General features: G+C 36.8%; 6 protein-coding genes and 1 pseudogene across 8 annotated transcripts; 3 read left to right on the top strand and 4 right to left on the bottom strand.

Annotated features, from left to right (window-relative positions):
• Nucleotides 1-487: 487 nt before the first annotated feature.
• Nucleotides 488-2,930, bottom strand: LOC118050002 (DNA mismatch repair protein MSH6-like). Its single transcript, XM_035060201.2, has 8 exons — nucleotides 2,857-2,930; nucleotides 2,568-2,746; nucleotides 2,357-2,490; nucleotides 2,101-2,202; nucleotides 1,302-1,402; nucleotides 832-979; nucleotides 688-754; nucleotides 488-591 (listed from the first exon to the last, which is right to left on the bottom strand). The coding sequence occupies exons 1-8, from the start codon at nucleotides 2,928-2,930 to the stop codon at nucleotides 488-490; spliced, it is 909 nt and encodes a 302-aa protein (XP_034916092.2).
• LOC118050067 (DNA mismatch repair protein MSH6-like) lies at nucleotides 838-5,581 on the bottom strand. Its single transcript, XM_073407456.1, has 10 exons — nucleotides 5,502-5,581; nucleotides 5,224-5,292; nucleotides 5,047-5,130; nucleotides 4,564-4,758; nucleotides 3,666-4,438; nucleotides 2,568-2,948; nucleotides 2,288-2,490; nucleotides 2,101-2,202; nucleotides 1,240-1,402; nucleotides 838-1,118 (listed from the first exon to the last, which is right to left on the bottom strand). Exons 1-5 carry the CDS (start codon nucleotides 5,574-5,576, stop codon nucleotides 3,875-3,877), a joined length of 987 nt encoding a protein of 328 aa, XP_073263557.1. The 5' UTR covers nucleotides 5,577-5,581; the 3' UTR covers nucleotides 838-1,118; nucleotides 1,240-1,402; nucleotides 2,101-2,202; nucleotides 2,288-2,490; nucleotides 2,568-2,948; nucleotides 3,666-3,874.
• Nucleotides 5,582-5,660: 79 nt separating this feature from the next.
• On the bottom strand, nucleotides 5,661-18,758 carry LOC140955263 (uncharacterized). The gene is made up of 3 exons (XM_073407457.1): nucleotides 17,811-18,758; nucleotides 5,812-5,906; nucleotides 5,661-5,724 (listed from the first exon to the last, which is right to left on the bottom strand). Exons 1-3 carry the CDS (start codon nucleotides 18,098-18,100, stop codon nucleotides 5,705-5,707), a joined length of 405 nt encoding a protein of 134 aa, XP_073263558.1. The 5' UTR covers nucleotides 18,101-18,758; the 3' UTR covers nucleotides 5,661-5,704.
• Nucleotides 7,100-17,622, top strand: LOC118050001 ((S)-8-oxocitronellyl enol synthase CYC2). Its single transcript, XM_035060200.2, has 2 exons — nucleotides 7,100-7,491; nucleotides 16,879-17,622. The coding sequence occupies exons 1-2, from the start codon at nucleotides 7,439-7,441 to the stop codon at nucleotides 17,570-17,572; spliced, it is 747 nt and encodes a 248-aa protein (XP_034916091.1). The 5' UTR covers nucleotides 7,100-7,438; the 3' UTR covers nucleotides 17,573-17,622.
• LOC140955264 (uncharacterized) lies at nucleotides 7,491-10,261 on the top strand. 3 transcript variants are annotated; one of them, XM_073407459.1, is made up of 3 exons: nucleotides 7,491-7,751; nucleotides 8,667-8,748; nucleotides 9,851-10,261. In XM_073407459.1, exon 3 carries the CDS (start codon nucleotides 9,854-9,856, stop codon nucleotides 10,244-10,246), a length of 393 nt encoding a protein of 130 aa, XP_073263560.1. In that variant the 5' UTR covers nucleotides 7,491-7,751; nucleotides 8,667-8,748; nucleotides 9,851-9,853; the 3' UTR covers nucleotides 10,247-10,261. The 3 variants fall into 3 exon arrangements, with proteins under 3 accessions (XP_073263560.1, XP_073263559.1, XP_073263561.1); XM_073407458.1 differs by having other exon boundaries at nucleotides 7,491-8,748; XM_073407460.1 differs by lacking the exon at nucleotides 8,667-8,748.
• A 4,481-nt stretch (nucleotides 18,759-23,239) lies between the features above and the next one.
• Nucleotides 23,240-25,161, top strand: LOC118050014 (uncharacterized). The gene is made up of 2 exons (XM_035060214.2): nucleotides 23,240-23,737; nucleotides 24,094-25,161. Exons 1-2 carry the CDS (start codon nucleotides 23,504-23,506, stop codon nucleotides 25,006-25,008), a joined length of 1,149 nt encoding a protein of 382 aa, XP_034916105.1. The 5' UTR covers nucleotides 23,240-23,503; the 3' UTR covers nucleotides 25,009-25,161.
• Nucleotides 25,162-25,875: 714 nt separating this feature from the next.
• Nucleotides 25,876-26,553, bottom strand: part of LOC118043857 (alpha-mannosidase At3g26720-like) — a 5,962-nt pseudogene continuing 5,284 nt past the window's right edge.

Below are 26,553 nucleotides of genomic sequence, written 5' to 3' on the forward strand. Positions count from 1 at the left end.
AATGAATCCTTGTTCTAATTTATCCTAGAAGTAATGTTAATCTTACCGTATATCCTTTTCAAAAGTAGTTCTAAAAATTTCATGCATTGAACGAGCAGACCTTATAAATCCAATGGTTGAGATTTTTCAGTAAGAATATTTTAAGTAAGATAACAAAGCTCCCCGTGAAATCAATGCAGTTTGTGATAGTTTAGCATGGGAGTTGAAAGGGTAGATGATTTTGCATTATGGCTTTATTTTTCTCTAATCATGAATGCCTCTCCTCATCATTTGTTGTTTGGTTTATTTAATTTCTAATTGGTTCTCCTAGAGTCTTGTTTTAGGCCTATTCTTATTCTTATGTCAATTCTTGATTCCAACGCTTTACCTGATTTCCTAGCCTGGATATTCAATATTAGGCTAGTTGAAAAATAAGTTCCATATTTTTTTTTTTATTTCTATGATGTTATTTCAATTTTACTGTAAAAGCTGCATAAACTTTGGCACTTTACTCACAATCACAAACATCCTCCTTATACATCATCGATTCAGCCACATCTAATAAAACTGGGACAGTCATAAGGACCATGACCCTTTCTCTTAAAAGAAATGCTTCAAAATTACCAAGAAAACTCACCAGCTCCAATGCAGTTTCTGAAAGCTCTATCAAAAATGTACTCTAGCCTGCCATAATATGATCTTTCGCACCCATTCTGACAAAGATGCGGTCAACAGGAGACAACTCAAAGCTTTCAGCAGGGACATCGGCTTCAATCTATGAAAACAAATCAAAGATGGAGAATGTGGATGGTTACCAGGCAAAACATATATTTTGAAGGATAGATAATTTACCTGGCCAGTCACAGCCAAACAAACTTGCCGAAGAAGAGTAGATTTTCCACCAATGTTAGGACCACTAAGAAGGATAAAGCCGGCACAACCAGAACCCCCAATACTAATGTCATTTGGGACAAATGCACCCTTTCCCAAAGAGTCGCTCCTAAGAACAGGGCGTCCTCATAGTTTTGCAGAAAGGCATGGTACTTCACTTGACAGTGATGAACCTACGATGGTTGGACGACAGGCAGGTCCTTCATAATAGTCACTTGCAATTGCCAGATTGATCAAAACATCCAGTTCTGCATCATGTGTGACTAGTTTCAGTCAAGAAATAATGAATTGAAACCATACCATGACAATAGTTTCATCCCACAAAGGAGTGGGAGCGCCTGCGTGTTTGAATAAAGTTGGTGCACAAACCTGCAGTTGCAGAAACTAATTGTCTCCACTTGTCATGGTACTAGCAAAAAAGCACAATTAACCTCTGCAAAATGCTCTTCAATGCCGACTCCTTTTCAGATTCAACCTGTGAGAGCTCTCCTAAGAACTTCTTTATACTTGGAGTCCAATACCTGTAGAAGCCCTGCATGTCCCAGGCAGCATGTAGAACAAGAATTTAAACAAGATAGCGACAAGGAAAACCAAATTTCCTAAGACCAGTAAGCAATTTGCTATAGTCAAAGTTAAGATCCCAGCCACAATGTTTCCTTGTCCAACAGAAAAGGGAACCAGTTAACATAGATTGTAGTTTGTAATAAATAAATGTAAAACCAGGTCGTTCTTATACATACATACACCATCATTCTCATTCACACTCTTTGACACCTAATCACATATTTGGAACCTGCCAGCTTTTATGGGCATGCTAGCTGATACTGACCCTATCTATTTATATTATAAACCATGTTTCCAAGGCCTTTTCTTTAAATATTTCACATGACCATGATAAAAATTAGGCAAAACATAAACGACTTAAATTCCAAGTTCTTTTGTTGCAATTCCATGGCACAATGACAAAAACATTCTTAAGGAATCTAAAAAAGCAAGAAACACAATTCATTTGCTTATGTTCGCATATGTGTTCACAATTTTTGTTGATGCATTCTACCACAACAGTATTTGCATCACCCCATGACAGATGGTGATAACTTTTCAAATGTTTTTAACAATAGAATCAACAAATTAGATGATGTTACACCTGTCACATTGATTAATTGGCCAAACACTTGCTATTTTTTCAAGAAAGTGTCATAAACCAAACATTCAATATGCATCACTTACCTTTTTGGATGAACGTGGCTCATAATCTTGAGGAATACTACCACGCAGATGTTCAGGAATTTCTGACAGGTACGCCTCTTTTCCAACTGTGACATAAATAATCTGTAAAATAGGTCATGTAATGAGAGAACATGTTATTTACTAAAACAAATTAAGCGCAGACTAATATTTCTGGAGAGGATCTTACTGATGTGTCCCCTAGTAATTTCTGTTGTTCCTTCAGGTGTCTAGCCAAACTAGATTCAACCTCTTAAACTTTTTCACAAGCAGAATCATACTCCACATGGACACCTTCATGAGGTATTATACGTCCAGAATTGTTGGCTTCTGCCCAATCAAAGGCACTCTTAAAATGTTTGAGAATTGGAAGGATGCCTGGAAGATCTTTACCTACAATTACATAACAAAATAAGATGCCAAACTACAATCTTATAAAAACATTAAAAGAACAACAAACTGGAAAGAACCAGGTGTTAATAAATGATGCAACCGTCCAGACTCCACATTTCCCAAAATGACAGCAAGCGAAGAACATGCTTGGGCCACTAATTCACAGCCACGTAGAGTGGATATAAACTCCTGAAGCTGCTTCTTTGCTGCATCCTCATGTAAAACTACTTTATTTGCACTTCTTCCATCGGCTTCGCTGTTTTTCAATAAAAATAATGCACAAGAAACATATTTACATGAAGCTCAGTACTTGCATAATGCTAGAAAAATACATTTGATGCATGCTTAATTCCTTCTTATCCTTGCCTGGTAGAAAATATGCGTGCAAGCACCCGCTCAATGTCTGGAAGCCCGGACAACACCTTTTGAAATTCAACCATCATGGGTTGATTTACCCCCTGAAAGTTAGCTATGATATCAGAATGCAAACTCAAACAGCAATTAGCTGGTTAGAGAACGAAAAATATAAAAGAAATGCAACTATCAGGCAGAAAATTGAAGAGATCAAAATATTCAGCTCAAAAATAAAACTTTAAAAATTATGAGAGCACTTAATCATATGGAGAAAAGCACTCTATACTCCTTCGACTTTGAAAACCAAAAGATATTTATGGTCCCATCAAAGTATAAACTTTGAAGGGACCATTTCAAAACAGTCCTGCCCTTCTGCAATTTTCCCAGAAGTGGCTGCTCTCAAGCCTTGAACCTGCAACATCATAGCTGCAAGCCCAAGATTTCAAGTCTTGCAAACAACAATGAAGACCTTAAGAAATCCATTTTTTTGAAAAACATGGAACAAGAAAATGGAAAGAGAAAAGGAGATGAACCATGCCAATGATAGAAGCCCCATATTTATTTGGGAATCAAAACAGTAATACTGTTTTAGGTTTTTCATTAATACACAGCCCGTTAGTTTTCAAATGGAAAAACTGGCATATGATAGCTAATTGACACTTTCCTCAAAATAAATCATCAATCCATCAACTGTAACTTTTAGTTCAAGCATTAGAGGCTTTGAAATTGTTCACCAAGGTCTAAAATTCCAATTATATATATATAAAGTTCACCCAGCAAAACATCTCATGCTAGAAAATGAAAACCTACTGGAAACTTACCCGCAGACCTACTACAGCATCCCGGCGATCCTTAACTGATTCCAAATGGTATAATGGTCTTGCTAGCCATGTTTTCAGCAACCTCTTTCCAAATGCTGTCACACAATGATTCAATTGCGCATACAGCGTCCTTTATAGATAACAAAATACCTCAAACAATTTTCAGGAGAGAAAAAAAAAATTGGCATATTTAAGAGCATATGACACCCTTACCCTGAAGTGTCTATGTTTCTACTGTTCTCAAAAATCTCAAGGTTCTCCAGGGCAGCAGCATCGAGAATCATGTATGGTTTCTTAGCAACCTCACAGAAATCAGAGCAAGGAAAGGAATCAAATTTCGCAAATCTAAGCAATGTCTCATCCAAAAATGCCTGTTTTAGATAATAGAGAGCGCCTCCAAGAGCCGAGAGAGCAAGGCTTCCATTTTCTCCTTTATTGACAAACTCTAACAAAATGTTGGGCAGGCAGCTTGGCCTATATTCTCCAACATTAAGGTTAGTTGTATCCAAATCTGTTTTATCTGTTTTATTTAAGGGTCCAGAAGCTGAAAGATCACCAATATGCTTGTAGATAGTTTTGACTTCCTGAACAGTTTTCTCCGCGTCCCAGAATCCTGAGAGGGGAGCCAACTCATTGACCAAGGGATTTCTAGTATGTCTCACCATTACTCTCTCAGTTTCAGAGCTAAGCATTTTAGCAGGTTTTACAATTTCTACTGGCCTCAGCTCAGATAATAGACAGCGCAATGAACTGCATTCAGCATCATCTCCAAACTTGAAAAGGGAATTGACAATAAAAGATATTAGCAAAATAGATGACACAATGGAATTATCAAAAAAGCCTCAAAAAACAATCTCATCAACTAATACACAATAGAATCTGATAAAAATCAACAAACCTGTCCAAGAATGATTCTGCTAGTAGTGATATCAACAACACAAACACCAAAAATGCGCTCCAGACCTTGGTTTGCCAAACTCTGGCGACTTGCAGTCAGTGCCATTAAATAAGAAGCATCAGGATTTGCAGAAAACAACTCCCCCTCAGTTAGTGTTCCTTTTGTAATCACCGCACATATTTCACGTTTTACAACCTAAACAAATAGGAAATAATTGTCGAAACTTGGGATGAAAGAAACTAACAAGAGAATGCCGTAAAAAAATTTATTAAGACAAGTAATCCAACATGTGATTAGTGTTAACATCTAGCCTAAGTTTCAAGTGATTTCTGAATCTGATTTAAACATGGTCCTAAAATGACTGCAGGTTGATCATCAACAAATAACAGAGCAGTCCGCTCAATCAAATGCAGAATCACAGTGGAAGCTGAAATTCCCAGGTAAAAACTGAAATCATTTTAGGGACGTCAAATAAATTCAGACCTTGTCTTTAGAACCTTTCTCTTTGCGACGAAGCTCTAACTGTTCAGGTGTTTCTGTCTGCTCTACAACAAGAACTCGATAACCCTGCTCTTCAAGGCAGCTTGTTAAATTTCATTGGAGAAACAAATGAGGCTAAATAAAATAAAATAAAAAAGGAGAAAATAAGTACAGGCCAACCTTTCTAGCCAATTTCTCCACATTCAAAGAGAAGTTCTTCTCTGGAAAGCCACAGTGAGGTTGTTCTCCCTAAGCATCGAAGAAGGAATCATATAATAACTTGAGTCAAAATCCAAAGAAACGAATAAATTCCAAAATATGTAACCATGAATAGAAGACAAATGCCTCAGGCCAATTTTGATGCCTTCTGATTAAATGATTGCATTGAGAAAGAGTCAACAAAGACAGCAGAGTCCAAAAGATAGTATTCATGATCGTTAGCACTTAATGAATCCTACCTTCATATATTGCAAATCTAGTTCTTTAGCTCCTACATGGGCATCCATTTCAAAGAGCTCGTAAAATTTGCCCATCCGCACCAGCAGAAATGATATAATTATTATTAGGCAGAACCTAGTAAAGAGAGATTTGATGAATGTATGAAATCCATCTGACTTATGTACATACCTTGAAAAACAAAACCTTATCCATGTGCTTTGACTTAAACTCCCACCATTGTCTCTGCACATAACAAACAATGAAATTCAAGAAGACAGCTCCTTAAATAGTTTCAAACCAATAAGTGTATGAAAGCCCCTCCCTGGCCACCTGTTAAACTCTTTGCAAACTCAGCGGGCAAGTATAGAGTCCTGGGATCATAATCTACATCTCCAGGACGCCTTCTCTTTGCATCCCTGCGTTCTCTGTTACAGAATCAAGGCAAGCAGCAATCAGGGGTGATGCTTCATTCAAAACAACAAACAGTTGGAGCTTCATCAACTATTTACTGTGTTCTTTATTTATTTACTTAATTATTTTGCTGGGTTGACCTCACTACATCAAGATGTACATCAACGGGCCTAAAACATGAGATTCACATGCGTGAGAAGGGTTAAAAATGAAAATAACGCAGGCAAACAATGTACTGAAAGAAGTGCATGGTTTCTCCATTCTCTTCAAAATGATGTACGATCATACGTATGAATGAAGACTAGAGCATATGGACCAATTACTTGTAGGAACTGAGTGGCTCCAAAGTAGAAGCAATTATAAGATCATGATTTCTTGTAGGAAGCACTGGCTAATCAACTCTTGTTTTAACCCATGCAAAGTAATCTACGTTCTTTGCCTTTGGTAAACGTGTCCTCCACGAACGTGGTGTGCCCTTTAAGAATTAAAGTAAATATATGGAGGGGGAACTGTTTTAACCGCTCCTCCTCCTAGCATGGTGTTCGAAGTTCATTTAGCACTAATGTCTCTCTTTTTGTTCTTTTTTTTGTCCAAAACATTTCGATTTCGAAGATTTTCTTATAATTGAAAAGAAGAGGAAACGTGCTATAAAGAAAAACCCTCATATCTTCCTTTCTTTTCTTCCTAGCCTTGATATATCCCCTGATCTCTTCTCAAACGCAGCTTCTTACAAGAATATCTTCAATGCTTTGTGATTTAAAATCCTTCGAGGAGTATGTATAGATACATGCATGGACTATCTATATATCTATCTATCTATAACAAAATCAAGCCTCCCCCTTGAATCCTTTCTTCTTTCGAAAAAGATGATTAAAGGGAGGGGGGGAAACTGAAAAGGTCTTCGATACATACTTTTTGTCTGTGAATTGTCTACTTTAAAGGAAGCGTAATAAACAAACAAAAAACTATACTAGAAACCATAGTTTTAAAACCCGGACCGGCCCGGCGGGTTGACCCGGGACCCGGCCGACCCGGGCATGGAACCGGTCCGGGTGAAGGCCAAAACCCGCTTGGGATTTGGCCCGGCCAAACCCGGTCGACCCGGTGGGTCGACCCGGAACCCCGCCGACCCGGCCTGACCCGACTGAGACCCGGCCACTTTTTTTATTATTTTTCCTGTCATTAAACCACGTCGTTTAATGACATCTAAAATCCAAAAAGGCTAAAACACGCTCGGCTGAAAAACAGTAGAGAAAGATGAGCTGGTGGTGGTCTGGTGCTATCGGCGCTGCCAAGAAAAAAACTGGAGATGATGAAGCATCAAGAGGTTACCCAAGCGTGGCCCTGATTCTAGGTGTTACCGGGATTGTTGGCAACAGCTTGGCAGAGATTCTCCCACTCTCAGACACGCCTGGTGGCCCATGGAAAGTCTACGGCGTCGCCCGACGTTCCCGCCCCAACTGGAACGAGGATCATCCGGTGGAGTACATCCAGTGCGACATCTCCAATACTGTCGAAACCCAATCCAAGCTTTCTAAACTCACCGATGTCACCCACGTCTTTTATGTTACCTGGGCCAGCAAATCCACGGAGGAGGATGTAATGTTTCTAAATTAATAAGATAGGATTTTACAACAAAGCCCTTGGAGGCTTAAAAGTTGGAATAAATGAATAAGGGGTATTATGGTAATTGAAAAAAAATTGATAAATATAAATAGGAAGTAAAAAAAAAAAAAAAAAGGGAAAGTGATCTGAAATTAGAGAGCAGAACCGTGAGAGAGAAGAGAGAAAGAAGAAGAAGAGAAAAGAAGGGAAAATAAGGGAAAAAGGAAGAGATTTGGAGGAAATAAGTGAAAAGGGTAAGATTTAGGTTGTTTAATATGTATAATATGTTAATTCAACTTTAATTTCAGTTTTGATGAATGTTAGGGTTTTGAGAATTTGTGTTTTGGGTTTAATTGATGAATTAAATTGAAGGTTAGGGGTTGATTGTTGTGGGTAATTGATTATTAAGTTGATTATGGAAGATTGTGATGATTTTGAGTTATAATTTTGTTTGAATGGTGAATTTGTGTTAGAAATCAGGGGATAACAGTAGGTGATCTGTTGAAATTCTGGGTTTGAGGTTGAAGATGACGAAAATTCAATTTGGTCCCTCAATTTCCGAAAATTACAGTTTAGTCCCCGAACTTTGGAAAATTACAAATTGGTCCCTGGAGCATATTCCGAGATTCTGAACAGAATAACATATGAATTATGGACAGAATTACTGTGTAGATAAGATAATTTAACACTTTCAATTTAGTCCTCCAATTTAACAAAAAGTACGATTTGACCCTAAAAATTTAGTAAAATTCCAGAATGATCCTGAAGCATAATGATACATCCTGGACAGAATTGAGGATTAATTAAGGTCAGAATTTCAGTATATTCATGGATTTATGACAAATTTCAGTTTGGTCCTCCATTTGATAAAAGTTACAATTTGGCCCTAAACTATGGAAAAATTCCAGATTAGTCCTAGCTGTAATATTAGCTTTTGCAGATTAGTTTGATGAATAATTAAGGGTTACTTAGTGAATTATTATCAATTTTATTAGTTGTTTTTATTATGGATTAGATTTTGGGAAAAACCGTTAGATTTTGGGTTTTTGAGAAAAGTGACTAGTTAATTTAAAAACATATAGGATTACGGAATACACCCTTAGTTAAGTGTATTAAATAGGTTATATGTTCTTTCGAGTCGTTCTTGAAAATGTTTCCTTTGTATTCAGATAATCCTGATATTCTACCGACGGGACGTCAGTAGGATTTTCTTCAGTGTTTGCTTTTGGCTTCTGTTTGCTTTTGAGTCAGGTGAGTGGATAATTTTCCATATGCATGAGAAATAGTATAAATATTTGATTTGTTAATATGAATTGGATCATGCTTCTTGATAATATATATTGATTATTATCCTTGTTATGATAAAGCATGATCAATTATTGAATCTGAATTCTTGATATGAACCAGTATGTATTTTGAAGTGAATTCTGAATTGATAGCTCCTCATTTGATTGATGTCATGAGTTGAGCTTTGAGATATGAATATGTTTGTTTGATTATGATTATGAACCTATGGTATGTCAGTCAGAATACCCATGCTAACAGGGTAGTGTTAGTCTTTGTGCACATCGTATCTGAACCCTAGTTGGTCGGGGGAGACACCAACCTGTGTGGACTGATCATCCAACAGTACGGAGCCTCATGCTCATTGCATTTTGATTTTCTGACGAGTTCTACCATATGATATTCTTGTTATGGCCTATTTGATAAACCTTCGTATAAGAACTAAAGCCATACTTGTATATATATTTCTCATTGCTATATTACCTCGTGTGTGTATATTGAACGTTATCTACTCACTGAGTTGTTGAACTCACCCTCTCATTATTTATTCTTTTCATGCTTATAGCTTGATAGCGGGTTACTTTTGTTGAACCTTCCGAACCTGCTTTTGGTTGTAATTTGTATCTTTCTTTTTATGTCAAGTTAGTGCTCCAAAACTATGAAATTATATTAACTCTTGTATTAAGACAATCGAATTATGTTATGAAATTAATTTGTTGTTAATGCTGTGCTAAACTCTGATTGAGTTGTTCAAAAGATTGTATGTAAGTTTGGGTTCGCATAGGTTTGGAACCTTGGAGGGGAACCTTGCCTATGTGCCGGTCATGGATTCGGGATTCGGGTCGTGACAAACTTGGTATCAGAGCTTTAGGTTAAAGAAACAATAATATAATTAATTTCATACTAAGTGGAGCATTAGGATCCGTATTGTCTTGTTTGTTGTTTTTGAAATTTTAAATTCTCATCAAGTATGTCTTCTTCCTTGTGATAGATATGCTTTCCTATAATTCTGTGATAATCATCATGCTATTGTTCCAGCATGACTTAAGTGCTCTCACTTTTATTTTAGGAAATGTCGAGGAATAGACGAACAACTGATACTCTTAGGGTAGATGATGATCAAGATGATGTCCCTATTATGCAGTTGATAACTGCAAGACAGAGAAGGAGGCGTGGTGCAACTGTGCCTCAACATGTTGATGAGGTACCTCCACCAGTGGAGGAAGAGCCTCAGGAAATAGAAGAGGAAGATATGGTTGATGAAACAGGTGTGGGGGTAGCTGACCCTGAGCCTGTTACAGATGTTCAACAACTTAGCCAGGTTGTGCAGACTTGGATAGAGTTTACTATGGAGAGAGACAGAATGAGGGATAGAGATGTACCCTCGACATCCCACACTGTTCAGGGAGTTAATGTGCCATTGGATGCCTTTATGAAGTTGGCACCTCCTATTTTTCTGGGATAGACAGTTCAGAGGATCCTCAGAGGTTCCTAGATGACATTTGGCGATGATGTAAAGCTTTGGGATGTACAGACCACCGAGCTGTGAGTTTGGCATCGTTCAGGTTGGAAGGAGATGTGGCAATCTCTTGGTTTGAGTCTAGGGAAAGAGCAAGACCAGTAGAGACTCAGTGGACATGGAAGGAGTTTAGCTCCATGTTCTTGGACAGGTTTCTCCCTCAGAGCATCAGGGATGCTCGACTTTATGAGTTTGAGAGGCTATCTCAGGGGAGCATGACAGTGGATGAGTATGATCTGAAGTTCACTCAGCTGTCTAGGTATGCAGAACATCTTCTACCCACTGAGGAGTGGAGGGTGAAGAGATTTATTAGAGGACTCAAATCCTCTCTGTATATGGTATTGGCGCCACAAGTGTTTCCATCCTACTCCTCAGCTGTTGATAGCGCCAGATTGCTAGAGGCACGTGAAATAGAAGACATGACTGCTGGCCAGTCTAAGAGGCCTAGAGAAGAGGGTCAGTCTTTTAGGCAACATGGATTAAGTGCAGGTCCGTTTAGGGGACGAAGTGGCCGTCAGGGCTCATGGGTTCAGAGGAGGTTTAGACAGAGACCATCAGTTAGTGGCTCAGGCAGTCAGAGTGGCAGTAGTGGTACCCAGAGTTTAGTTCAGACTGCACCTCGTAGTTCATTTGTTTCACCCGGGGATAGTTTTTCATGTCAGCACTGTGGAGGAGGTCATAACAGTGCAGAGTGCTACAGAAGAACTGGGGCTTGTTTTAGCTGTGGCCAGATAGGTCATAAGATTAGAGAGTGCCCGAGGAGACAGTTGTCCACTTCAGGGTTATCTGCTTCAGTCCAACATCCTATTCAGACACCATCGACGAGCCAGTCTGTGGCTCATGGGGGTAGAGGTTTTGGTGGCCGTGGTCAAAGAGGTCGGGGTGCAGGTGATAGAGGTCAGATACAGCAGGGTCAGGGGCATGCTAGAGTTTTTGCCTTGACTCAGCAGGATGCTCAGGCATCCAACACAGTTGTTTCAGGTATTCTTCTTGTTTGCTCTTTTGAAGCAAAAGTTCTGTTTGATACGGGTGCAACTCATTCGTTTGTGTCCCCATATTTTTCCATGAGGTTAGATAAACAACCAACCTTGTTAAAATCCCCCATTTCAGTCTCCACTCCCTTAGATGAGTTAATATTAGTAAAGTATGTGTATCTGGATTGTGAAATAGAGATTGGAGATAAGATCTTTATGGGAGACTTAAATGTCTTAGATATGGTTGATTTTGATGTGATTTTAGGAATGGATTGGTTGGCTAAGCATAGGGCTTCGGTAAATTGTTGGGGTAAGAAAATAATGTTTGATCTAGATCAAGAAGTTGGGTTGGTATTTCAAGGAGATAAGATTGAGTCTCCATCAATTATGTTGTCGGCTATCTCGAGGAAAATGGCCCGAAAAGGGGTACAGTGCTACCTAGCATATATAGTGGATGTAGAGAAAGAAGTTCCCCAGTTAGAGGAAGTCCCTATAGTAAGAGAGTTTATCGATGTCTTTCCTGATGACTTACCTGGATTGCCTCCGTATAGGGAGATTGAGTTCTGTATTGATTTGGTTCTGGGTACTGAACCAATATCAATGGCACCATATAGAATGGCGCCAGCAGAATTGAGAGAGTTAAAGGAGCAGCTGCAGGATTTATTGGATAAAAAGTTCATTCGACCAAGTGTGTCCCCTTGGGGAGCTCCGGTGTTGTTTGTGAAGAAGAAAGATGGGTCATTGAGGTTGTGTATAGATTATAGGCAATTGAATCGGGTGACAGTTCGAAATAGATACCCACTCCCTCGTATAGATGATTTGTTTGATCAGTTACAGGGAGCTCAATTCTTTTCTAAGATCGATCTTCGATCTGGGTATCATCAGTTGAGGATTAGGGAGGAGGACATTTCAAAGACAGCTTTTAGAACTCGGTATGGTCATTATGAGTTTTTAGTGATGTCTTTTGGGTTGACGAATGCACCAGCAGCTTTTATGGACTTGATGAATAGAGTGTTTGGTCAATTTATTGATCGATTTGTGATAGTTTTTATTGATGATATTTTGGTGTATTCGAGGTCTAGAGAGGAGCATGAGCAGCATTTGAGAATGGTGCTTCAAACTCTGCGAGATCATCAGTTGTATGGCAAGTTCTCAAAGAGTGAGTTTTGGTTGGAGAGTGTAGCATTTCTTGGGCATGTAGTGTCAAGGAATGGGATTGAGGTTGATCCTCAAAAGATTGAGGCAGTTAAGCAGTGGCTTAGGCCTACTTCGGCGACAGAGATTAGAAGTTTCTTAGGTTTGGCCGGCTACTATCGAAGGTTTGTGGAGAACTTTTCTCGAATTTCTGCACCATTGACTAAGTTAACGCAGAAAAATGTTAAGTTTCAGTGGTCTGAAGCTTGTGAGAAAAGTTTCTTAAAGTTGAAGGAGAGATTGACTACAGCGCCTATTCTAGCAGTACCATCAGGTTCTGGTGGTTACACAGTGTATTGTGATGCTTCGAGAGTGGGGTTAGGATGTGTTCTAATGCAACATGGCAAGGTTATTGCCTATGCTTCACGGCAGCTGAAGAAGCTTGAACAGAACTATCCTACACATGATTTAGAGATGGCGGCTGTAATTTTTGCTTTGAAGATTTGGAGGCACTACTTGTATGGTGAAACTTGTGAGATCTTTACAGATCACAAGAGTTTGAAATACATCTTTCAGCAGAGGGATCTAAACCTGAGGCAGAGAAGATGGATGGAACTACTGAAGGATTATGATTGTACCATACAGTACCACCCGGGTAGGGCAAATGTAGTTGCCGATGCTTTGAGTAGAAAATCATCAGGAAGCTTAGCTCATATTCAGGAGGTACGAAGACCTCTGATTAAGGAGCTGCATGAGTTAGTGGATGAAGGAGTCAGATTTGATCTTAGTGAAGCTGGAGCAATGATTGCTCATTTTCAGGTTAAGTCAGATTTGTTTGATAAGATAAAAGCAGCTCAGAAGAAAGATGATTCCCTACTCAGGATTCGAAATGAGGTTGAGCAGGGTAAAGCTGCAGGTTTTGTGATTGGTGATGATGATGTGCTGAGATATAGGGATAGGCTTTGTGTACCTGATGTTGATGATCTGAGGAGAGAATTGATGATAGAGGCACATCAGACAGTTTACACAATGCATCCAGGTTCCACCAAGATGTATAAAGATCTTAAGGTGTGTTATTGGTGGAATAGGATGAAGGCTGATGTAGCAGATTTTGTCTCTAGGTGTTTGACCTGTCAGAGGGTAAAGGGTGAACACCAGAAACCTCCTGGACTGTTGCAACCATTGTTGATTCCAGAATGGAAGTGGGAAAGGATCACAATGGACTTTGTGACAGGATTGCCTAAAAGTCAGGAGGGTTATGATTCGATATGGGTGATTGTTGACAGATTGACAAAATCAGCCCATTTTCTGCCAGTTAAGATTACTTATGGATATGCAAAGTTGGCGGAATTGTTTATTAGTGAGATTGTACGGTTGCATGGAGTGCCAATCTCGATAGTGTCTGATAGAGGTCCACAGTTTACATCGCGGTTTTGGGTGAAATTTCAAGAGGCTATGGGTACTAAGGTGCAGTTGAGTACAGCTTTTCACCCTCAGACAGATGGTCAGTCTGAGAGGACTATTCAGACCTTGGAGGATATGTTAAGGGCTTGTGTTATGGATTTTGGAGTTAGTTGGAGTAAGTTCCTATCATTAGTGGAATTTGCTTACAACAACAGTTATCAGGCTAGCATAGAGATGGCACCTTATGAAGCTTTGTATGGCCGAAAGTGTAGATCACCGGTTTGTTGGTTTGAGGTTGGTGAGAAGAGGCTAATAGGACCGGAGTTGATTCAGATTACCTCAGAGAAGATAGAGGTAATTAGAAAGAAGCTTCAAACAGCTCAGAGTAGACAAAAAAGTTACGCGGATAAAAGAAGGCGTGACTTAGAGTTTTCAGTGGGTGATTGTGTGTTCTTAAAAGTATCACCTACAAAAGGAGTATTCAGGTTTGGGAAGAAAGGCAAGTTGAGTCCTCGATTCATTGGACCGTATGAGATTCTGGAGAGAGTTGGGGCAGTTGCTTATAAGTTAGCATTACCACCAAACTTGTCTGCTATTCATCCAGTATTTCATGTTTCCATGTTAAGGAAATATATGTCAGATCCATCACATGTATTAGAGGTTCATCCCATTGACTTGAGGGATGATATGGTTTATGAGGTGCAACCGGAAGCTATAGTCGACCGACAAGTGAGGAAGCTTAGGTCGAAGGACATAGCTTCAGTGAAAGTGAAATGGAAAGGCCATTCACGTGAGGAAGCGACTTGGGAGCTCGAGGATAAGATGCGTGAGGAGTATCCTCATCTTTTCGATAATCTCGGTAAGTATTCAATCTTTTCTATTAAGTTTCGAGGACGAAACTTTTATAAGGTGGGGAGATTGTAATGTTTCTAAATTAATAAGATAGGATTTTACAACAAAGCCCTTGGAGGCTTAAAAGTTGGAATAAATGAATAAGGGGTATTATGGTAATTGAAAAAAAATTGATAAATATAAATAGGAAGTAAAAAAAAAAAAAAAGGGAAAGTGATCTGAAATTAGAGAGCAGAACCGTGAGAGAGAAGAGAGAAAGAAGAAGAAGAGAAAAGAAGGGAAAATAAGGGAAAAAGGAAGAGATTTGGAGGAAATAAGTGAAAAGGGTAAGATTTAGGTTGTTTAATATGTATAATATGTTAATTCAACTTTAATTTCAGTTTTGATGAATGTTAGGGTTTTGAGAATTTGTGTTTTGGGTTTAATTGATGAATTAAATTGAAGGTTAGGGTTGATTGTTGTGGGTAATTGATTATTAAGTTGATTATGGAAGATTGTGATGATTTTTGAGTTATAATTTTGTTTGAATGGTGAATTTGTGTTAGAAATCAGGGGATAACAGTAGGTGATCTGTTGAAATTCTGGGTTTGAGGTTGAAGATGACGAAAATTCAATTTGGTCCCTCAATTTCCGAAAATTACAGTTTAGTCCCCGAACTTTGGAAAATTACAAATTGGTCCCTGGAGCATATTCCGAGATTCTGAACAGAATAACATATGAATTATGGACAGAATTACTGTGTAGATAAGATAATTTAACACTTTCAATTTAGTCCTCCAATTTAACAAAAAGTACGATTTGACCCTAAAAATTTAGTAAAATTCCAGAATGATCCCTGAAGCATAATGATACATCCTGGACAGAATTGAGGATTAATTAAGGTCAGAATTTCAGTATATTCATGGATTTATGACAAATTTCAGTTTGGTCCTCCATTTGATAAAAGTTACAATTTGGCCCTAAACTATGGAAAAATTCCAGATTAGTCCCTAGCTGTAATATTAGCTTTTGCAGATTAGTTTGATGAATAATTAAGGGTTACTTAGTGAATTATTATCAATTTTATTAGTTGTTTTTATTATGGATTAGATTTTGGGAAAAACCGTTAGATTTTGGGTTTTTGAGAAAAGTGACTAGTTAATTTAAAAACATATAGGATTACGGAATACACCCTTAGTTAAGTGTATTAAATAGGTTATATGTTCTTTCGAGTCGTTCTTGAAAATGTTTCCTTTGTATTCAGATAATCCTGATATTCTACCGACGGGACGTCAGTAGGATTTTCTTCAGTGTTTGCTTTTGGCTTCTGTTTGCTTTTGAGTCAGGTGAGTGGATAATTTTCCATATGCATGAGAAATAGTATAAATATTTGATTTGTTAATATGAATTGGATCATGCTTCTTGATAATATATATTGATTATTATCCTTGTTATGATAAAGCATGATCAATTATTGAATCTGAATTCTTGATATGAACCAGTATGTATTTTGAAGTGAATTCTGAATTGATAGCTCCTCATTTGATTGATGTCATGAGTTGAGCTTTGAGATATGAATATGTTTGTTTGATTATGATTATGAACCTATGGTATGTCAGTCAGAATACCCATGCTAACAGGGTAGTGTTAGTCTTTGTGCACATCGTATCTGAACCCTAGTTGGTCGGGGGAGACACCAACCTGTGTGGACTGATCATCCAACAGTACGGAGCCTCATGCTCATTGCATTTTGATTTTCTGACGAGTTCTACCATATGATATTCTTGTTATGGCCTATTTGATAAACCTTCGTATAAGAACTAAAGCCATACTTGTATATATATTTCTCATTGCTATATTACCTCGTGTGTGTATATTGAACGTTATCTACTCACTGAGTTATTGAACTCACCCTCTCATTATTTATTCTTTTCATGCTTATAGCTTGATAGCGGGTTACTTTTGTTGAACCTTCCGAACCTGCTTTTGGTTGTAATTTGTATCTTTCTTTTTATGTCAAGTTAGTGCTCCAAAACTATGAAATTATATTAACTCTTGTATTAAGACAATCGAATTATGTTATGAAATTAATTTGTTGTTAATGCTGTGCTAAACTCTGATTGAGTTGTTCAAAAGATTGTATGTAAGTTTGGGTTCGCATAGGTTTGGAACCTTGGAGGGGAACCTTGCCTATGTGCCGGTCATGGATTCGGGATTCGGGTCGTGACAGAGGAGAACTGTGAGATTAAAGGTTGTTATACCTAATGCTGCCAATCTCCGCCATGTCTGCCTCCAAACCGGAGGGAAGCAATATGTGGGTCCCTTTGCCTTATTAGGCAAGATTGAAGCTCATGATCCACCTTTCACGGAAGATCTGCCCAGATTAAGATTTCCCAATTTTTATTACACATTGGAAGATGTTATGTTCGAGGAAGTGGCAAAGAAAGAAGGGGTGACTTGGTCTGTTCACCGGCCTGGTGCTATATTTGGGTTTTCACCTCATAGCTTGATGAATATCATTGTGACTATTTCTGTTTACGCTGCAATATGCAAGCACGAGGGAGTTCCGTTGATCTTTCGTGGATCGAAAGAGGCATGGAATGGTTACTCTGTAGCTTCTGATGCAGATCTGATCGCAGAGCATGAAATTTGGGCGTGCGTGGATCCTAATGCACAAAATGAAGATTTTAATATCCAAAACAGGGATCTGTTCAAATGGAAGCATTTGTGGACGGTTTTAGCAGAAGAGTTTGGGATTGAAAAGTATGGATTTGAGGAGCGGGAGAGTAGTGTGACCTTTGCGGAGAAGATGAAAGACAAGGGATCAGTGTGGGAGGAAATTGTGAGGGAGAACCAGCTACGGCGACGGTTTTTTTTTTTATATAGTTTTTTTGGGTTGACCCGGGTTAACCCGGGTCAACCCATCTGACCCGTGACCCGATCACTTGACCGGGTCAATGACCGGGTCGGGTTTTAAAACTATGCTAGAAACTCTCATGTAATGTCTAACGAGTCAGTATTTCCAGCCTGTCCACCAATAACCATTTTGTTATTGACTTCAGTACGTCTTTTAAGGATTTTCTAAATAAAATGTGATGAATCCATGTCATAAATTTCTTCCAACAACCCTCCTTATCTCAAACAAATAGAGAAGGAAAAACAATTACTTGCTCTCCTTGTTCTTTACAGGATCCACAAATGAAACCCTGACTCCTCCCGTACTCGCATCCCCGCCACTCTTTCCCAAATCCAACTTTCCACCTTCTGCACTCGCTTTCCTTTTCCTCGAATCCTTCCCACCTCTCTTTCTTTTCTTACCATCATCCGCTTCTTCCTCGTCCATCAAATCAACGTCCTCCTCCTCGCTAACATCCTTCTCCGCATTCTTTCCCCATTCTTCATCACTCGAGTCGTCACCACCACCGGCACCGCCATTATCGCCCTCGACATTCTCCATCTCATCATCTTCAAGCACAATCTTCCTAAAACCCAAAGAACCCTGCGCAACCGCTTAAATTTCTTAACACATGGTTCTACCCACTCAATCTTCTCATTGATCAAATCCAACAAGTCCTCTTCAGAATCATCGTATTGTATCAAATGATTCTTCGATTCATCATCGTAAGATTTGACACAATCCTCGTACCAGCTCTTATCCAGGGGCCAGGAAACCCTGACCCTCCTGATCACCACCACCTCTTTGCCATACACTGCAATTGTTGAAGGAGACGGTGAAGGAGTTTGTCCACTAACTAGTAGGGGGTTTTTAGGCTTAGATTGGAGTGGCTAAGGAGTTTTTGGGCTAGAACTAGGGCTTTGGGTTCGAGAGCTAGGGTTAGGTTTAGTATAGGATTTAGGGATTTGTTTTTTAGAGAGCATGGGAGAAGGAGATGGAGAAGGAGTCGTCGTCGTCTTGGAGAAGAAGGCAGTTATTTGGCGCTGTGGATTTACTATTGGTGATCTACCGTTGCTCTGTTTACGCGACGGTGCCATTTTTTCAATCTTTATTTTATTTTTTGCGGCTTCGAGAGAGGTAGAGACTGAACACAGAGAGCCAGCAAAATAAACGAGATGAATTGGGAAGATGAAGAACGAAAAAGGAGGATGAGAGTGGAGTTTTTAAAATTTGGCTTCCAGGTATTACTGTAATAATAATAATAATGTCGCTGGCGGGAATTTAATGAGATTCCCGGGAAGTGTTCTCGATCTTCGTTAATTGGCGGGAATTTGGGCGATCATTGATTGCGGGCGTTGGGCGCTTAAAGCTTACTTTCTTCGCTGCACTTCTAAGAGTTGAGCGAGATTGGGAGAATGTTTTTTAAATAACTTTTAGCTTTTTAATAAAAACAAATTTAAAATAATTTTTAAAAATTAATAAATTAAAATTATTAAAAACATATAGAAATATCTTTTTAATATTTTTTTCAAATAAAAAATATTTTTTAAAAACATTTAAAAGCAGAAAGAAAAGTTACAGGAACCATGTGCTTGGAATATGTTACTCTTTGTTTGCACTAAAGTCAAGCCTTTACTCTCACCACTAATTAGTTGTGTGATCTCATAGATATATTAACTCAGCTCCTCGAGGTGAGAAAATACTGAGCTTGCATGTTATGCTGTTTAAATGTTTGATTAAATCCACATGAATGATAGTTTCTTTTTATTATAGACACGTTATATGAGAGACAGATCCAAACGATAAAAGCATGTTAAAGTTTATTAATATTTTTTGAAAAAAAATATGAAAACGGAAAAAATAATTAAATTGATGTTTAAGATTTTTACTGCATAATTTTACTTGCAAAAACTTTATGCATATTTTCTCAATTAAATCTTTTTATTTAAAGGACACATGGTGGCATACGGTTAATTTGACAAGAACCTAACACCATTTGTAGTGGTTTTAGATTCATTTGTTTGTGTTTTTAAAAACTTAATTTTAATTTTTTATCTATTTAAAAATAATTTTTAATATTTTTAAATTATTTTGAATATATTAATGTTAAAAATAAATTTTTAAAAATAAAAATAAATTTATTTTAATATATTTTAAAAAACAAACATTCAACCCTTTCAAACACCCTTTCTAATAAATCATTAACATCAGTATAGAAAAAAGTAAGAGTTTGAAATAGAAGAGTAAAGGTATCGAATTAAACTTTAGAACGTGTTTGACATTTTACTTGCTAGAATTTTTTAATTTTTTTATGTTTTTATATTGTTATGTTGTACTAATATATAAAATAATTTTGAAAAAAAAATATTATTTTAATAAATTTTTAAATAAAAAACAATTTAAAAAAGTAAAATTCGGCAGTCATCCTCTTGTTTTGTGGAATTATGGAAAATAAAAGGAGCTTTCTTGCAAAGCAGTTTTACAAAAATAGGCCTTCTTGATAGGCTGACATGGCCTAGCGGCCCTAGCCTATATCAGGCCCGAACGAAGGGTCCATCCTTTCGCTAGACAGACAAACCTACAGCCTTGCCGTGAATTGCGATTTCTTTACTCAAGAGGATTTAAATTATATTTGGTTGATATTTAAATATACATGGTAGTTAATGTTTTTTACTTTTTTTTTATTAAATTATTTTTCTTTTAGATCCTTATTTTTTATGAAGATTAAGAAAAAACAGGAAAAAAAATATATAACTCTCCTTATAGTTAGTGTTTTAAGATTTATATAATGTTAGAAAATCTAATAGAGCGGTTATTTTTTAAAATATTTTTTATTATAAAATATATCAAAAAAAAAATTGATATTAATACATTAAAACATAAAAAAAAAAAAATTAAAAAATATTAAAAGTTTGTTAAGTAATGATATTGCGATGTTTATATAATATTTTTCTTTATCTTGTTTTTTATATAGAGAAGGGGATTGTTATTACTTATTTTATAGACTCTTGCATGGTATAAATCATGTTTTGTGATTTGGATATTAAATGCAATGATTTGGTGAGTAAATTGTTAGGTATAGTTTTTTTTTAAATTACTAATTAATGTGACTGGATCGTGTAAAGCAAAGCAGGACTTTGAAGGCATGAACTAATTAATGATCAAGTGGAACATTTTTGCAACACTTTTGTACTTGTGTGAGGATTCTACCATAAGCTTTACCTTGAACAACCACTTTAATGGTAGAGAACAAAAGAATTTTAATGATTCTTATTCTTATATAGTTTGAAAAAATAGTAGGTATAATAAAATTATAAAATATATTTTTTATAATTAATATTTTAAGATATAGGTTTCGTTAAAATTTAAATTAAATTATAGTATATGATAATTAACTAAACAATAGTTGATGCAGAAAATTAGTTACGTAAAATTATTTGTATGCCTTTAACTAGAGGAAAAAAAATAAAAATTAACTTTTGACTTTATAAAGAATTTATCATCTTATATATACCATTTATTGTAGAGTGAAACGAGGAATTACACGCGCCCGCCACAAACACTTTTATTATAAGTTAGCATGACAGAGGAGATTTAAAAATCATATAAAATTAACACACATGTATTGATAATTAAAGAAATTCAATAAATTAATAACAAAATGAATGTTTTTAATTAAGACAAAAAAAAAGGTATGTGCTTGATTTTCTTTGTATTTTTTCTTTTTTATTCTATTGCTTCTCTCCAACAAACAACAAAGAAGGAAGACCATGTTTTTTTATTCAACCATACAGGAACAAGCTCTCTATAAATTATTATGAGTATTATTTTGGGAATAACTTGAAATATTATTCTAAAAAACTAATGAAATTTTTTTTGAATATTTTGTCTATATAAGTATACATAAACATGGTTTTATGAAGTAATAAATCATCAATAAAAGTAATTAAAAAAGAATATCTACCTCATTACCTGCATCTCATTTCTTCAAAAGTTTTATTACAAAAAGGCTAGATGAATACTTTTTAAAAGTTAATTTTAATATTAAATTTCTTATTATTCGAATAGTTAATTAAAGAATTTGATCTCTAATTTATTTTTATAATATTTTTAGAATTAAATTTTATTTAAAATTCAATTATTAATACCTAAGACATGAGATTTTCATTAGGAATTAAATTTCTCAATTAAATTCAATTCAAATGATTCAAACTCATTCATACACGATAATAGAACAATTTATATTTATCGTGTATGAGATAAATAAAGAAAAAAACACAACAAGACTCGTAAAAATATAAGAATATTTATTGTTTTAAAAAATTATTATTCTAATTCTCGCTGTGGTTTATCTTTAACCCTGATGTTTATATCTAATTAATGGAAGCTTGAGCACCATACCACGATATTCAATATGGTCTTCTTTTATTGTTGTGCTCGTAACTCAATCTAGATGGATGCCTGGGTTGATTTAAAAATGCATTAGACGCTAGACATTCCTCCATTACAACATATTAATGCTCATATAGAGGTTGGTTTAATGTACTAATTTATGATGAATGAGTGTTTAAGAGTAAGTAACAATTACACGGTCTAAAGTATTTTTTAAAAAAAATATATTAAAATGATAATTTTAATTTTTTTTTAATATTAACATATTAAAATGATTTTAAAATATATATATAAATTTAAAATTTTTAAAACCACATTCTCAAACATTATCTAAATAATTAAACTATGATTGGGAATGAGACAGGGAGTAAATTACAAGTTTAGCCATATAGTATTTATTTAATATCAGTATAAAATAATTGGTGTTGTTTTCAGCAGGAGCCAGTTGTGTCCCTTGCTACTCTTGGGCCTTAGGCTTAGCACCCCATGTTCAGGCCCAAACAGAACGCACAGCCAGGGGATTCAAGATTAATACTGGGCTCAATATTGGGCCCATAACTCGCCTGGTCCATCATCATATCTCGACACACATTTGGTTCAGCTTCAAAGGCTTACGCGGCCCAACTATCCAGCCTTTAAAAATGGCCCAGTTGACCCATTATAACCCTCGCTAGACTCAGGATGACACCTGCAGGGCAAGCCCGGGTCCAAAGCCTTCACCTCCAAGCACAAAATGCCTCAATCCAATCTCATCTGGCAACCTCATGAGCAATTGATATAAATTTAAACATAAACCTCTCTATTTATCTCCTATAAAAAAAAAAAAAAAAATTTGGATTAACTTATAAAATCAAGTTAACCTGTTAAACTCAGGATCAATGTTATAAATAAATAAATAAAAATTAATATTAACAAATTAAATTAAAACAAAATAAAATTATTAAAAAAAAAAAGAACAAAGCAAAAAAAAAAAAAAAGAGACAAAAAAAAAATATTACTCAGCATTTCACTGTGAACTACATGGTGAAATATTGAGTATTTTTAGTATATTTCTAAATGTACATGTCAATCCAACAAAACAAATTAATCATTATTGAAAAAAAAATCATAAAAAATTTGGTCAATTCAACTCCAATTTTCAAACAATTGGTAAATTTGCTTACAATTTAGTCCAATTGGAAAAATGTGATGAGTAGGGGGGTAAAGAGGAGAAATATTTTCCATGGTGATCAATTCAGAAAATTGGCACAAAAACAAGGACTGATGGATCAAAACCAATAAATTCAATCGAGCACAAGAGGGAGAGTGGAGAAGACGCCTTTCCTTCCTTATCTTCGTAAGACAAAGACACCCGTCCAGACAGAGACAGGGTTAAAGTCAAAAGCTTTATAAAACCCTAGCTATCTAACCAAGCTCTCTCCCATTTCCATGGAAGATAGTTTTCAGTGCCCGAGTGGAGAAAGCCTTTTGGTTCCTCTCCTCTTCAACAATACAAACCCAGCAACCCTCTTCTTCCTCCTCCTCTATAAGCTCTCTATGGCGTCTCACTGACGAAGAAATCGAGCGAAACCAATGGATTTCGAGACCGCAAGGAGGACAGCCCTGAATCGAAACCCAACCCAACCGTACTTTAATCCAGAAAGACCCCACGATATGGATTTCAAGTCTGATGAGATCGAAAGAGATCTTGATGATCTAGACGACGAGGAGGAGTCACGCGCCTCGAAACTCAAACCCGAAGATTATAACGATGAAGAATGGGACATCAAGAAATCTATTGGCCTGGATTGTACTCTTGATTATGAGGTATTTATTAATTAATTGTTCCTTAATTATTTCTTTCCTCCTTGTTGATTATCATGTTATTTTGCCGCTGCTGCTCTTTTTTCTTGTGATTAATTAATCTGATTTCTTGAGCTAGAACGCACACATACATTGTATAATACTATGTCAAGAAGGTAATCTAAGCTTTGGTCCCGACATAAGTGCTATTGTGGGTATCTCTAAGCCCAGTAGAATTATACCAAAAAAAATGTAAGATGATGGTTTAGTGGGATTTACTCATGTGTGATTGATGATGATTATCAATAGGGAATATGTTTGTATTCTCATGGATATGATTTGCGATGACTTACGGATAGATTTATGATTTCTTTTGGCAGGAAGAGGAAGATCATTATGACAAAGTAGCTGTTGGCAGGGAAAAGGCTGGAGATGAACGCCTTTATGTGACAGCAATGGAAGATTATGGTATAGATATTGATTCTGGAAATGAGATTCCTAGTTCATTTGAGGATGTTGCTAGGGATCCACGTGCTAATCATCTTGCTGCAAAAATTAGGCTAAAGGAAGATGCAGAAGCAGCTAAAAAGATGGATTCTTTGAGGGTTACTGTAAAGGAAAATACTAGTGCATCTGATGATGGTAATCTGAAATCCATTCTGAAGAGGAAGAAGGATTTTCAATTGGATTCCAAGACGATCGAGAATGATTTGGATTCTAAGTTACGAAAGCGTGTCCGGTTTGACCCGGAATGCAAAGACAGTAATGATGAAGAGTATGATGGAGTTGAAGACACACAGATGGAAACTGCTGATTCAACAGAAGAAACCATAGTGTATCATTTGTCTCCAGATTATCCTTCTGGAATTCCGGATCACATGCAAAATCCTTCGAAATATACCCACTATACTTTTGATTCATCAACTGATGTAGATGAAGAATCAAACCGAGGAGCGTATATGGACTTCCTCAAGATGCTGCAGCGAGCAAAGACTGCAGAATTACATCCAGATGATGTTCCTGTTGATCTTTCAAAACCACTCACCTTCATACCAAAAAGGAAAACTGGTGCTGTACCAGTGACTGATAACTGCATTGATTCTACACAAAACCGGGATGATGCCAGTGAAGACTTCAAGCTTAGGAGAGGGGTGCCTCTTAGGATTGCAGCTGGCGATGACCTTGATACTGAAACCTGTGCCATGGAGGAAGATAAACCAGAAACAGCAGCTGATAGGGCTAGTTCCCGGAGACCAGACCGTCAGTATAGGACAAAGGCCAAGTTGGAGACATGAGTTAACTTGAACCTTTCTGGCTTTTGCTTGAACATGATAGCTTCCATATTATTGTAACCTAACGTTTCTTCTTATGGTTCCAACTCAAGTACCTGTATACTAAGTGCTTCTGACTCAAGTATCTGTATACTAATGCCTTGCTGGTTTCTAGCCCATATTTTGTTTTAGAATTGATGCTGGCAAAATACATACTATTGGTGTCTATAGCTGAGGGGTGTAACTTGTCAAGGGCAAGTCTTGAAATTGAACTACCCCCTACTTGAAATTGAACACGACTATACAAAACAGCGATTGTACATATTGCCCGTTGCATAATGATAACAGAGTTATTATCTGAACAGAAAAATACTAAAAATACTAAAAAATATATATTTGAAACAGAAAAAAATTTAAAATGTTTACAGCCCCAGACAGTACTTGAGAATTATATCCAAAACAACCGAGTGGCAAAACATTATACAAGGGCATTGTGGAAACAGTGGAAATTTCATATATATAATTCCAAAACATTCATAAAAGCACTGTAATGTAAATTTCTTCTCTGTTCATTACCGCGAGTTACAACGTTAACACATGGCTGTGACCTTTGACAACTCAGGATTTTAGCTGAAAATGAATCTCACTAAAAAGAGTTGGTAATAGGGCTTGCAGGCTGCATCAGTTAATGTTTTTTCACAAGGCAGCAGTGTGAATACCCTATATTAACCGGTTGTCAATGTACACATCCCTAGTGCAAGGCAAAATTCCACGGCAAGAATGTCAAAAGAGCAGGACGGTCAGTTTGGATGAACAAAAGCAGCTTTACCAACTCTGACTAGAACAAGCGCTTCCTACAATCTACTGCACCACAGTAGCACGGCATCTGTTTTATTTTTCCACTGGGCCAGAGACGCTATCCAGGGCATAGCCATAGTCATAAGTAAGCTCCTATAAGAAATCAACAGAACTGGTAAGTTCATGTGGAATGCAAGTTACAATCCTAGGAAATGGCAAACATTAATATAGTTAAGCGAATGTCATGAACAGAACTTATTAACCTTTATACTTTAAGGATAAAAATCACCAACGACATCCCAGGGGACAAACTGACCTGAAGATGTCTTTTGGAGTCGACCTTTTTATTACAGAGAAAAATACAAATGACTTCATCCAGATGCAACCATGAGGACCAAGACAATCAATAGTTATAGCCTATCAAGTAGTTCCATCTGTGACGATTAAACACCACAAATCCTTTCAAAGATGGGCATTCATCCAACACATAATGCAACAAAGGTCAAGGGATCTCTTGGGATTGATTTTTCAAAACCATATTGTTCTTGGGATTTGAAATACATAGTTTCTAATAGGCAAACAAACAACTGATAAAATATTTTCTGACAACTCTACCACAACCCCAGACATACTCAAAATAAAGGGAAGAAGCTCCTATTTTCTGTCCAAAGTCACAAAGGATGTTATGGAAGTATGCTTTTTGTCCCATTTCCAGTCACAACCATCCTCCGCCCAGGTTTTTAAATTGTCCTGTGAAATCAGTTGCATGCC

The sequence above is a fragment of the Populus alba genome, chromosome 2, assembly GCF_005239225.2.
Source record: "Populus alba chromosome 2, ASM523922v2, whole genome shotgun sequence".
NCBI classification, from domain to species: Eukaryota; Viridiplantae; Streptophyta; class Magnoliopsida; order Malpighiales; family Salicaceae; genus Populus; species Populus alba.